At 40.9% G+C, this 13916-nt stretch overlaps 1 protein-coding gene across 2 annotated transcripts in view; it reads right to left on the reverse strand.

Annotated features, from left to right (window-relative positions):
- Window positions 1-13916, reverse strand: part of SHANK2 (SH3 and multiple ankyrin repeat domains 2) — a 363557-nt gene that overhangs the window by 154461 nt on the left and 195180 nt on the right. For both annotated transcript variants that reach the window (XM_075095009.1, XM_075095008.1), the window contains one exon: window positions 10926-11001. In XM_075095009.1, coding sequence (XP_074951110.1) covers window positions 10926-11001 — 76 coding nt within the window. The remainder of the gene's footprint in view (window positions 1-10925; window positions 11002-13916) is intronic.

The raw sequence follows: 13916 nt of genomic DNA on the forward strand, positions 1-13916 counted from the left end.
TCCTTGTCTTACTGACAAAGGCGGTACACTCTATTCCCGTCTCCTCGTACAGTTCTGTCATCACGCTTTGGCACGTGCGCGTTCCATGGTAATACAGGGGACTACATCTGCCTTCCTCAGGGTTTCTTGAGTTGTGTTTCTGTAAGACATGTTAGTCACAGTTTTTGTAAAAAAAAAAAAAAAAAAAAAAAAAAAGTGTTTTAACAACACTTTAAAAATGTGTTACGAGCCCTTTAAGGTAGCAGTTTGAGATTGCAGGTCTTTGTAACAATTATTAAACTCACTGTACATTTCAGTAAGGTAACTTGATTTGCTCACTCAGCTTTTCAGAGAGTCTGAACGCACTAAAGGCTAAACATAAAGAAATTATGAAATAGGGGAAAGAGACTGGCGATTGCAGGACTGGTGATAACCATAGGTTTCAAATTACTTTTAAGGGATCCCTCGGGGTTTCCGTCGCACCCCGTTTGCTACGATGAGCAGGAGGAGTTATTGCCCTCCTGCCCTACATGCCTTGGAGGCCAAATACAGCTCTAACCGCAAGAAATCTGAATAACCCTGGACTGTTCATTTCAGCTTTGCAGATGTAAAATTCTACATGCTTTAATCACCAGTGTTAAAATTTGTGTAAAATTTTATGACACTTCAGTAAAAGGCATGTTACAAGTAAGTTTCAAGTTCTGCCTCAAATCAAATGAGGTATTAACAAAGGCAGAGAGGAAAGTTTTTCTGAAAGCATTTCTCCACTTTTTTCTTCTCCAAGAGCTCTAAAAACACAGGACAGAGTGAGAAACTTCTAGGATTTTACTGAAAACAGATTAAGAGGTGGCTTCAATTAGAGTTTAATTTGCACATATCCCTTTAAAAATACTGACTCACCACATACTGCTTTACAACCTCATTAACATCAAAAAGGAGGTGGCATCGCTACCTTTTTTCCTGAAATATATTCTCTCCTCTCTCCATTTCTCTAATTACCCTAAGCCCTTGAGTTATTTTAAGCCTACTCCAAGTTTTGTTTACGTATCTGCAAAACAGCTTGAGAAATGTCCATCTTAACAGCTTTCCCATCTAATGGTATCATAATGTTCAGCAATTCTGTCCAAGCATGGCCAGTTTAGCCCACAGCTTTGGTAGCAGTCAAAAATCCCTGACTTTACAGATACCAGCTGATGAAGAGAGAGAACTCTGCTTTATTTAAAATGGCAGTTACTTTTCTTAATTAAGTGGATGTCGAACCGCCCTCTCTCCTTATTGCACCCTTTCCTTTGACGATCGGCTGCCGCTCGCCAGTTGCACAGACGTGCCATTTCTGGAAATATGAAGCTTTTATTTTGTAAGTACCGGGGACGGAGTAAAAATATTTGGTTTACATTTCAACTCAATTGAGCGACTAACTTAAAATGCATAGAGCTTAATTTTAAGTGTATTTCAGAATTTATGATATTTGAAGTGTTTACAGTAGAGGTAGCATTAAATCTTAATTCTGAGACCTGTTATCTGTGCCCAGCATGCTTTTTTTCATTTAAAATTAGAGAAATTAGAAGACACACGGATAAGACTTTTTTCTAAATATGCGGTTACAGCTATTTCCTAGCACACGTGTTTAACTTAACATTCAGTATTCTTCTGCTCAGAATTTTGCCCCAAAATCAGTTTTAGTGAAATGCTTACCCATTAAAGCAAATCCTTTGTTGATATATTTTAGTCAAAATTAAGCCTTTGTTAGACATCATCTGTCCAGAATATGGGATGAAATTTTATGTCGGAGAGAACAGGCACCCCCAGCAATATCACCAGCTAGTCAATTGGCATATCTGCCAATCATTCCAACCCAGCATCCCCACCTGCATGCCACAACCGCTGAGGACAGAGCTAGAATCTGTCTCTTGGCTCAGGGAAAGAATAATAGCTTCAAAAGACTTGGATAAAGAATCGCCCTGTCCTCCAGGATCTTGGCACTCATCAGCAATACAAGGCACGGTTTAAGTCAAAGGAGCCTAACACATGTGGGACTCAAGCCCAGAACTTCTTTATTGCAGGTGAACACCCTGACTCCAGCTACTCCCTGCTCTTTAGCAGGTCCCTCTTTGTAGGGTTTGACCCCACCCAAGCGATAAAGAAATACAGTGCCAGCACATCTATTTGTCCCAAGGCAAAACAAGACCTCCTCCTCCCACCAACCTTATATTTTGCACAACGGAAGCGACCAGCTTTACTGAGACCATGAAAGTCAACCCCTTTCTGACTTGATAGTTTCTTCTTTTAAGAGGAAAAGACGACACACATTTCCTGCCAGTCACCCTTAGAAGGTGCCTTGTAGATCAAATTCTGCAAATGCAATAAATATTTGTGAAAATCTGGCTGGAAAGGGGGGGAAGTGGTTTAAATCATTGCTCCCACTGGAGGAAAGCCCACAGTGCGACCTCAACAGTTATTTGTTCCTTTTGGCCTGCCAAAACTTAAAAATGCATCACACTCAATCAGAGGCACCATATGTCAGCTTTTGCTCATCTAGTGATTAGGTGAGAGGAAGGCAGCCAAAGGTGTAGTGGGCAGGGAATTAAAAGGTCACATAGAGGAAGCTCAGTCATCGCGGTGGAGCCTAGGAGACAGGAATGTACCCGCTAATTGTTAGAAGCTTAATTGTTCACCTTTCCCCTGAAAAACAATCATTTTAATCTCCTGTTTTCCTCTGCTCTATCCTTGCAGCTCATTATGTGGCTCCTATTTCGAACTAACCTGATATCACACCCTCACAATCTTGTCTTGCTGTCCTCACCTTCTGTCATTTCCAGTCCTTTTTCATATTTTCCCCTTCTTTTCCCATTCTAACTTAGAAAACTTTATTCCTCCCCATGCACAGGACACAGACTGCTGCCTTCAGTTCCGACATTTCAATCCACCCCATCCTCCAGCACGCAGTCAGAGGAGTTGCAGAGAAGAGACTTTAGCGAGTAGCAGTTGCTGTACAGGAAACGGTACTGCCACCAAACCACAGCCCTTGCAGTCAGGACCTTGTGTACCCATTGTTAGACAGTTAGGTTTTCACCGGCACTAGAGGTGGAACCTTCAAGCTTTACAGAAAGAACATGTCAATTTTAAATTTGGGAAGGGTTATACCGTTTGGGTTTTTTTCAACTTTGGTCTTGGAAACTATCTGTCTGTCTTTGCTAACACTTTACTGCTAAAAATTCAGGCAAATATCTAGCCCAGAAAATGTCTGACAAATTTTAATCATTAGTTACAAAGCCATTAGTCACTGGATCTTACTGAAGTGCTTTAAAGAAACTGCACTATTAAGGCAGCAAACAACGCGAAAAGGCACATTTTAAGTTCATGAAAACTCTTACAACTCACCATATAGTTTTGCATCTTCCTGTAATGGTATTAGACTTTAATACTGCATCTTTGTGCAATTATACTACAGCTTTCAACAGAGATACTACAGTTCAGACACATACACACACAGACACCCTTTTTACCTCCTACTTTAGCAATTACTTCTGTAGTCACCAACATGAACAGCTCAAGTCAGTCACGGCAGCTCACAACAGCAGGGGATGCAAAGTGCAAAGTTGTTTATTAGCAAGTAAGATAATTTTCCTTAGAAATTAAATAAATATAAATGAAAAACTTCAAATTTTACATCTCCACTTGTTCCACAAAATCTGCAATGCCTTAATTATTGCTTAAACACATATATAATTTTCCAAATTGCATTAAATTATATTCTTCAATTTAATGAGGTACAAGGTATTAAAAATGAGCTACCCTTGTCTTTCTGCCTCACACATTAAGAGCAGTTCAGCACTATCAGACTTTCATACTCAGAGAAAATTAATTAACCCAGAACAGGCATCAGGCAAGCCCAAGGAAATATCTACAAATAGAGTAACAATACACACGCACAAAATATTTTCCATACTTTGTATTCCATAATTTGGTTGGTGCTGATTGTTCTCTATGCCTAAAAGAACAGAGAGTATCACATATGCAGAGATCTTAAATCATTAAAATCTCAAACGAGTATTCAGATGTGACCCCACCACTATATCACGTGGTTATATCTATTTTGTATACATTGCGTCATATATACACATTACAGCTATGACCATACTCAGATTTTTTTGCTACTATCTCCCAGACACAAATGAAGCTATGCATATATGTTAAAAAGTTAAAATACTATTGCTTTTACTTCTTTACACCAGAGGAAAGGAAACCGAGAATTATGTTTAAAACCTAAGAACTGTAAAATCACCTTCAACTTACTACCAATGTATCAAACCCAGAATAAAGTAACAGAACTCATGAATTTATTTTTAAGAATGAACAGCATCTATTTTAATATCCTTCCTCCCGTTCCTGCAAGAGATCAACTGGACAGCGCAAACTTCACAGAAAACATTAGTACAGGGGAACTGGTGCCATCCAAGAGAAAACCAAAAAAAGTTGGAGGTGCCAATGCAGAAAGACCTACCCTGTGCGTAACGATACGTCTGTCGGTGCCTCCCACACTGTTCTGCAGGCCCAGGGAGGACCCACACGAACACGTGGCAAGCAGCGTATAAAAAAAGAACAACAGCTCTTATACATTCCTTCAGTTTTTGTAAAGAACCGTTTGCCAGGGTTTGACAGATTGCTGCCGATGGCTGCGCACAGGCACGCTGCACTCGGCAAGTACACACGCTCGATTCACCGCAGCACGGAAGCGCGACCACGGCTAAGCCAGGACCAGGGAAAGGCCCCTTAGCTCCATCTCACAGGCCGCACGACTTGCAACGAGGCAAACCCTTCAGAAGGCTTCCACCCTTATTAAATGTATATTTTAAGTGATGAATAATTGTATTTTTCCAGAAGGAAGACAATATATTTATGTAAAACATCCACATGAAATCAGATATGAGAATAGATCAAAGTATTTCTGCATCAAACTGAGAGCTTCCGCTAAAAAAAAGTGAGATTACTGTGTAACACACCTAATGCTTAAACTATTAAGCCAGCACCATTTACATCACAACTTTGGGACAAAGGCTGAGGTATTCAACAGGTAGATTCTGCGGGTTCGAAAAATAAAGAAACAGAGAGCACTACACAGCACGCTTCAGCTGCGCCAGAGAGTGTCCCTGAGCTGTCGGGGATTAAAGCTTTACTGCTCTATCCGACAGTGCAGATGACAACATCAACGGAGAACTGCTGGGGTGTGCAGCTGCGGAGAATCTCTCGGTTTTTGTTATGTGTTTGTATAGAAATTGACTTTTGAGAAGTTGCTTCTCTCAGCCTCTATGCTCAGGAGATGTGGATGCTGCCACCTGACTCCAGGTAGGGACATTAGGGTTAATGAATTAGGCTTTCAGTTAAGCCTTCTTACACGTACCTCCCAAACTACACAATCCAACCTCCCTCTTTTTCTTCATCCAGAAAAACAGAACTAAAACCAGAAGGCAAATCAATTTGGCCCTGTCATTAACTTTGTGGCAGCACGCCTTTGAAAAAGGTTATTTATTATTACATCCTCTCCTGTGAGCTTCCTAATACCGCTGTAGCTGTAGGACGTCAAGAAAAGGCCCCAAGAAAATTTCTCCCATGCAGTGATTAGCACCAGTTAAAGCGGTTGGGAAAAAAAAAAGTGAAGGTTGATTGTCCCGTGAAGAAACGGAAGACACAGAGGAGGCAGGAAACCGTACATTTATACCGCACGCTTCATACTTGCCCTGAAGTTGGCACTCAGGTACGCTATTGCCTTTTCCTATTCCGCTATTCTGGTGGGGCTGGGAAGGAGATGATGCAATTAACGCAGCAGTAAACGCTTCCACTGTTGTGTTCTAAAGCTTCTGAATCCATGAAGGCAACTGGATTGTGTTTCCCACCAAATCAAGTTTATAATCTTTACATAGTCCCATATTATGCTCATATTATTTGCCTCCAGAGTATGAAAACTAAGCTACCACTTTATCATCAGTCACATCACATTTAAAAAAGCTGCTAACATTTTACATTTGAAATTAAACAACTAATTAATTTCACATATTTTAATTTGATAACTTAATTTTGTCTTCTGATTTTCCTGACTGAACAATTCACCGTCCTATCTTGAGGACACTTCAGGACACTTCAGTTAAAAAGGAGATAAAAATTTCTAAAGTTTTACCTTATATTTAATTATTTAAATAGTAAAGAACTTTTTTAAAATTCCAACATCCACTTGATGCCTTAGCAATAATTTCTGTTACTGAACTGGAACGGGACCTTGATGAAAGAGGACTCCATGAAATAACTGATTTAAGACCTCTGCTTGAATTAAAGGTAGTCCTGAATTTTAACTGGACTTCTAAAGAATATTTATAATACTCTGGCAGCTTTTGCTTTGCTGGTCACAATATTACCCATCCAAGCTAGAGAAGACAGACCCACACAAACATTTTTCCTAACAAACTCAGTGGGATCCGCCCCCATCACAGCTCTCCAAAAGCAACATCCCGTGGTTGTCTTGGCCACTGACACCCACAAATACCGGGAAGACACAAACTCCAGAATCATGTCAAAGCAGTCTTACATGACCTCCTTACAACCTTGATGGTATATCTGCTCTTTAGAACAAGGGGTGATGGCTTTAAACTACAAGAGGGTAGATTCAGACTAGACATAAGGAAGAAATGTTTTACGATGAGGGTGGTGAAACACTGGCCCAGGTTGCCCAGAGGGGTGGTCGATGCCCCGTCCCTGGAAACACTCAAGGTCAGGTTGGACGGGGCTCTGAGCAACCTGACCTAGTTGGGGATGTCCCTGTTCACTGCAGGGGGGTTGGACTAGAGACCTCTAAAGGTCCCTTCCCACCCAAATCATTCTGTGATTCTATTCCATGATTCTATGAGTTTTCCATGCCTGCTTTCCGCTCCTTTCTGAGGCTCTAAGGCATAGCAAGCAAGTACAGGCTGAGGCCATAGCACCTCCTGGGGGTCGGGCACCATGGGTGCTGCCTGCTTGCTCCATCCGGGGAGGCGGAAAGGAACTACGCCTGCCCCACTTGTCAGCTCAGCCTCCGGAGCTGCAGCCCAAGACAAACGTCCAGGGACATGCATTTACTCCTGTTTGTCCAGTAAGAGCTCCTGCTAGCATAAGAAACCTCCCTCACGTGTATGCCACTGCAACAAAGCCTATCCTTCCCTTTAGCATTTGTCCATCTGCACCAGGTTAAAGGAAAATGACTGAAAGTAATTAGTTCTTAAAACATTTTATTAAAATAGTAGAGGGATCCATGTAGAGGAATGTCAGCAGCAGCAGCACATGACAGCTGCAAGAGTCAACGTCATTTTTGTACAACAGAATTAATGCACCCCATCAGCATTTAAAGCAGATAATACCTTAGACCTGGTAGCTTCAAATATTATATTTGTATGATATTTAATAATTATTTGTATTGGCAAGTCTCACTGCCTTTCTATGTATTAGTAAGCACACTACCCATTTTCACAAAGTATTAATGTATGGATAACTGATCTCTTATGCAAAGCTGAAATAGGATTTAATGAACCTCCATTACTCAAGCTGCACGTTTTCCTAAAGATGAAAAATGCCATGTACCACGTATTTTTCTGAATGTGAATAAGCCCATTAATATAGATTTCTGAACAGAGTGTTTCTACTCAGCAGTTTCTGCCCTTTGGGAGGGGGAAGGAAAAAGAGAAGGGAGCCGACACTTCCCCTCACTCCCCCACATCATCTCCATAATGGAACTGGATCAGCTTTGTTAACACTTTGGTTTCAAAGCTCTTCCCTGAACACAGGCACAATTGCCTTCTGACAAATGTTTATTAAAACTTAGCTGCGAGCAGTTAAATCTGTTTTACTATGTCCTTCCCTTTCTTTGATAGGAAATGATGACAGAGAAAGCAAGCAAAGCAGTACCAATTTGGAAATACCAAGAATTGTTGTTAGTTTGACATCTTGTTCGCCTCTTTTAACAGTCCCCCCTCCCTGAAGAAGCCCATGCTAGGAATTAAATCTGTACATACTAACAAGACACACTAATCTCCAGGCAGATTCTTAAATGCAAATTCTTTTTCTTTACCAGCAATATGTAAGCACCAGGAAAATTGCCATTTAGATGTACAAAAAGCTGACTTGCAGACTCAGGCAAGTATCTGAAATGCAACTGCGCTGTTGCAGTTTTAGGACAGCAAGTCCTAGAACTCTATTTTGTTTAGGAAAAATAGTATCAGAACAGCGTTTCTATATGTCATGTTTGTAAAGGATGAAAAAGGAAGTTTAGCTTTCATCATGCTATATGTTCTCTGTAAATACATCATTACGGTAAGTTATTATATGTGCCTCAGAGAAACAAGTTTTTTCTTTTCCAGCAACTAACCAGGTTTGGAAACTTGGACACCAAAACCATTGTTTTTTTCAGTTTTCCTAGTATTATTTTGCAAAAATTCTAAAATATTGTACCTTACTCTGTGTAAAAGTCTGTTAAGCAAGTCTATCTTTCCACTGTATTTCTTGGAATTTCCCATTAATTCTACCCTCTCGTACCTTTCCTTCTCAACCTCCACTTGTACTGGTGGACTGCCATTATTACTTTTCAAAATGGGTCCACTGGGTTTCAGATTCTCTGTGGAAATTACCCTTGAGTTTTCTTCAAAACTTCACTTTACTCAGAAGCTGCCAGGAGGAATTGGTTGCTTTCCCTCTTACTGCTCAGACAATTAATAGATATCGATGCCAGAATCAGGAAGAATTGCAGACATACTTCATACCTAATTTCTCTAATACAAGGCTGTACAAAAACTATCATTTTATCTGATAAACTCTCAGCTGTAGACCTGAATCAGATAATGTAATTTTTTGAGAGCTTTGCTGTTGCACTGCACAAGCCCAATACCTCAAGAGGAAAAAAAAAAACCAATTGAAAAATAAGCCAACAACCTCTCCCCCTCCCCCCCAGACATCTCTCACACTTTCCATCACTTCCCAAAAGCAGAGAGTATAATCCATTCATCCCCAGCAGCTCACTGGTTAGAAGACATACACGAGTACCACCACTGAGATGAGATTCGAGCCCTTGGTCTGAATGTGGCTTTTGGCCTCTTGCTTTGAAAATAACCTCTCTAAACAACCGAGTAGTGCCTATTTCAGAAAGGCAGGTGGCATTGTTGTCTCCCGAGAAGGGACCTAAATTTTCTTGGGAAAAGGACAACAAAAAATCCAAATGCTTTGGAATCAATAGTTCTCCCACCTCCAAAACAAAAAAAAAAAAGAGGTTTTAATAGAAGTGACATTTGACATTTCCAAAAACCTTCCGTTAAAATTAGGAGCAGGTTTCCAAGTGGGACTATTTGGTATCTCTGAGGCAACGTGCTGTGGCCGCAGCTTCTAGTTTTACAGAAACAACCCTATCCATTAACACTGAAATACAGAGACAAGGCTATGAATTCTGTAGAACAACGATCACTCAAAGAACATTGGAAAATGCCAACTCCGCTCACTGGAAATGCAACCCGTATAACCAGCGAGCTTGCCCTGCAGAACAGTCATGTGTTTCATAGTACAAGCTGGCAACTTCTCTTGACAACTTTATCATTGTTAGACCACCCAGTCAATCACATTGTTGTCCAACAGTGCAAAGCCCTAGTAACTTGTCATGGCAGGGGAATATGCAAGGTGTTGAAACGGGGTTTCTCTATTTCTAAGTCACGGCAGCAAGAGGTGATGCCCTATAGCACAGCGTATACAGTAACAGGAAGGTCAGAGCCTCTTCCAGGACAGGATGATTGTAGCCGACCAACAAGCCTGTACTTCCTCCCACCGTGTCACCAAACCTTCCCTCTTCATCCAACACGGCGATACTTTTTCAAATCACAACTCGAGGGACTGCAGATTTACCTATTTTTCAAATATGTACAGGCTGTATGCAGTAGACAATCAGCAGGCCCCTGCCTTTCAGAGCTCCGCACACCGACCGTCAGGAACACAGAAGGACATCTTGGGTATCCAAACTACTTCAGCTGACTTGAACTCCATCCTCCCTCCCCAAATCATTAACTGGCATAGAAACTATGCACGACCCTCAGAACAAGGATTAAGATCACATAATAGAAACAACAGTTACCACATTTTCTTTCCTTTTTTTTTTTTTTTTTTTTAAAATAGTGTGCTACATGAAACTCTGCCATCATTGCTTTACACATTTCAGAATTCTTCTCCTACAAAAAGAGGTGTTTTTCTTGAAAATTACAAAAAAACCCAAGCTGTAATTAGACAGTCAGGAGAACAGTGTAACAATTCCAGCATGCCACCATAATTTTCTCAAGACACCAACAGCTAACTGAGTTTCTGCACTTTAAAAATCATTCTTTCTACGAGAAGTTGGCTGTATGTCCAATGCATACGCATGTGGGAGAAGAACCTGCTTAAAAATCATGAATACTCAGCAGGAACTGCAAATTAAACAATCTAATTTCTAAACTCCTCATTTGTAACAGCCTAATTTTCTACTTAGGATCTAAGACACCCTTCAGAACAACAAACCACAACATTTTGTTTTGTTCTTGGCAGCAGATATGATTCTGTGAACAGATATAGATGGCCTGATCTTGCGAAGTATCCAACAACTTCAGTGGTCCTTGACTGCAGAAGCAGTTAGAACATACTGCTTCTGTGAAATGCTGATCTCTTTCACCACTCATGGAAACAAAATAGCGATACTCATTACTTCGTTACTCACTATTTTTGTAGACCCATCCCATATGAAAAAAGTAAGCTGTGATAAAAAACAATTCAGATGTAGAATGATATCTTGAGAAGCTCTGGTTAGTAATCTGCCTTCCTATTCGCCTCAAAAATCAAAACCAAACATAACAATTAAATAAATCCCAGAAAGGCTTTGTAAACAGATTGCAACCAAAAAGAAAAATTCTTACCTTGAAGCATCAAAGCTGTCATAGGATCCAACTGTGTAGTGTCGAAACAGTTTCTTTGTTCTATCTGTTCGTGTTTCTGCACAAAGAAAAGAGAAATTTTAATAATACCCCTATATTTCTTAATCAAGTGCTGTGTTAATTTACAATTTCAAAGGGGATTTTCTGCTTTACATCAATAAAAGAAAACTTCCATTACTTCATAGAATCACAGAATGGTTGAGATTGGAAGGAACCTCTGGAGGTCATCTTGTCCAACCCCCCTGCACAAGCAGGGCCACCTACAGCCAGTTGCCCAGGACTGTGTCCAGACAGTTTTTGAATGTCCCTAAGGAGAAAGACTCCACAACCTCCCTGGGCAACCTGTGTCAGTGCTCAGTTACAGTCAGAAAGTGTTTCCTCATGATCCCTTACAGTGAATTAACATGTTTTCAAGGCGTTCTGAAAAAAAAATTTGACCTTGGAGTTAAGACATTCTTTTATTGTATCATACACATCAAGTGAATAAACAGAACTTCCTGTAGATCATGTATCATATCATTCACAAGTTTTTAAGTTCCACCCACATTCTCAGCGGCAAAACCTTTCAAGTCCAATCTTTGGTTCTTTTATGGCTTGGACTAAGAGGCGAAACACAAGAAGGAAGAAAGAAAGAAGAAAAACCAGCAACACATTTCGGAAAGGTTGGGAAAAATAACCAAAAGAATGCAAACCATTATTTTTTTGTTTAACCACACGCACACATATGCACACATGCACACAGAGCTAGAGCTATTTCCATAATTTTATTAGGCATATGGAGAACGGGGTAGGGGGAAAAGTAGCTGCCCACATTCATCACCATCAATCAAATCTCACAGGAAATAGTGCTATGGAACTTGCACTACCATTATTTAGCAAAAGCAAACCATCCAAACGGCTGGCGGATATTGGGTGATGCACAAAACAAAGAAACCCCATACTTGGGAACCATGAAGAACAAAAGAAGATACAAGAATAGATGTACTCAAAAAGTCATCTCAAGTACATTAAAATCTTTCATTTATGACTTTTCTTAAGAAAAAAATATCCATCCCACTGAGGCAGCTTCCACATCTAGTGGTTGCAGCATGAAATCAGCCTCAGGGCTACGAACGTTACGTTCACAAGTATTTCTACAATTCACCAACATTAACACTGGTTTAGTACGGGTATAACACTTAAAGGATTTACTTTAGAACTGCGTCTACAGAACGACAACAACAGAGCTAAACGTCCCTCTTCCTCCAGGACTGGAAAGCTGCTCTCATTCATTGCTTTCAGCGGGCACCTGCAGGAGCACCAATAAGTCAAGCATGTGGGAAAGATGCAGAAGCTACTCCAGTGTTTGGTTGCTTCAGTCTGCACAGCAAAGAGCATAATCTGAAAGGCGTTCACTGAAAGGCTATCACTATATGTGAGTGTGTGGGTATATATATATATATATAAATATATATATATATATAAATTACACTTCTAGGGAAGGACAAAAGGATTCTAGAGGAGGTAGGTAATTCATTGTCACATTCTTCTTCAGAATGACAGGAAAACACAGAAGCTTACTTCCAAAGCGGCATTCAAAAAAAGTAAAACTTTAACAAAAAAGAGAGTACGTAACCTTCTTTGGCAGCTTTATGTATTACAATAATTGTTCAAATGTAGCAATTTTCTGAGTCTTACTCAGCCTTTACCACAATAATATTTCAGTGTATTCATTTTTCCTCAGATGAGTATCTTTAGCGTAGACCCTTTTTATATGGCTTCTTCATTCAAGGGGTGATACTTATGCAGAAACTGTAGGTTTTGAGACAGGAAAAAGTCTTGTCTAAATACAGCTTGGTCCTCAAATGCAATCACATTAAGTTAGGCTAACAGACATCAAAAATCAACTTGAAATTTTTCTGGTTTAGCTTGTGACCATGAAATTCTCATCTGCATGGCTGAGGAATTCTGCATTGAAGGACAGCCTGCCTCCATCCAAACAGATTTGATTAGTTCTCCAAGCTAGACATAGCCCTCGAGGTACACCATCTCTGTGTCACAACTTTTAAGGATGTTAAAAATTACTGAAGGATGTTAAAAATTACTGTGAGAGGTAGTTCTGTCAGATGACCAAGGCCCAGTCTGTAGAGAGAAAAAATACATCAGTGCAGGATGACTGCACTTTAACGTGGCCAAGGAGCACGCTGCAGAAGAAAGTACTGGGAGACAGACTTTGGGAAGACAGTTGACAAAATGCATCTTTCCTTGCTTTAACCAGTACAGCCGACACATAACTGGATCGTGCCCCCAGCTGGAGACATAAATACAAATACATACATAATACAGAGGAATTATAGCTGAAAGTATATGTGCAGGTTGCAGCTGGCTAGAAGAGTAGGCAAGTTATTTCTTCACAGTGGTGCAACAATTTGCAAGATAGAAGAAAAGCAGTACTAAGAAAAAACTGAAATATATACATTTTTATAAATTTCTGTGGGGACCAGCCACCCTCCTTCCTACAGGATGGCCAAAGAGGGAGAAAATCCCAACTGTAATATGAATCCTACCTGATAGTTTTGTATAGGGTTATTTTCTCCCTTTGTCATTGTGCTGGTTTTGGCTGGGGTAATTTTCTTCACAGTAGCCGGTACGGGGCCGCGTTTTGGATTTGTGCTGGAAGCCGTGTTGACAACACAGGGGTGTCTCCGTCCCTGCTGAGCAGGGCTTGCGCAGAGCCAAGGGCTGCTCTGCCCCTCACCCCACCCCACCCGCGAGGGGCTGGGGGGGCACGAGGAGCTAGGGGGGACACGGCCGGGACAGTGACCCCAGCTGACCCCAGGGATGTCCCACACCACGTGGGGTCATGCTCAGCACATAGAGCTGGGGGGAGGAGGAGGAAGGGGGGGACGTTGGGAGCGATGGCGTTTGCCTTCCCAAGTCACCGTTAGGCGTGATGGAGCCCTGCTCTCCTGGGGATGGCTGAGCCCCCGCCTG

The sequence above is a fragment of the Phalacrocorax aristotelis genome, chromosome 5, assembly GCF_949628215.1.
Source record: "Phalacrocorax aristotelis chromosome 5, bGulAri2.1, whole genome shotgun sequence".
NCBI lineage: Eukaryota > Metazoa > Chordata > Aves > Suliformes > Phalacrocoracidae > Phalacrocorax > Phalacrocorax aristotelis.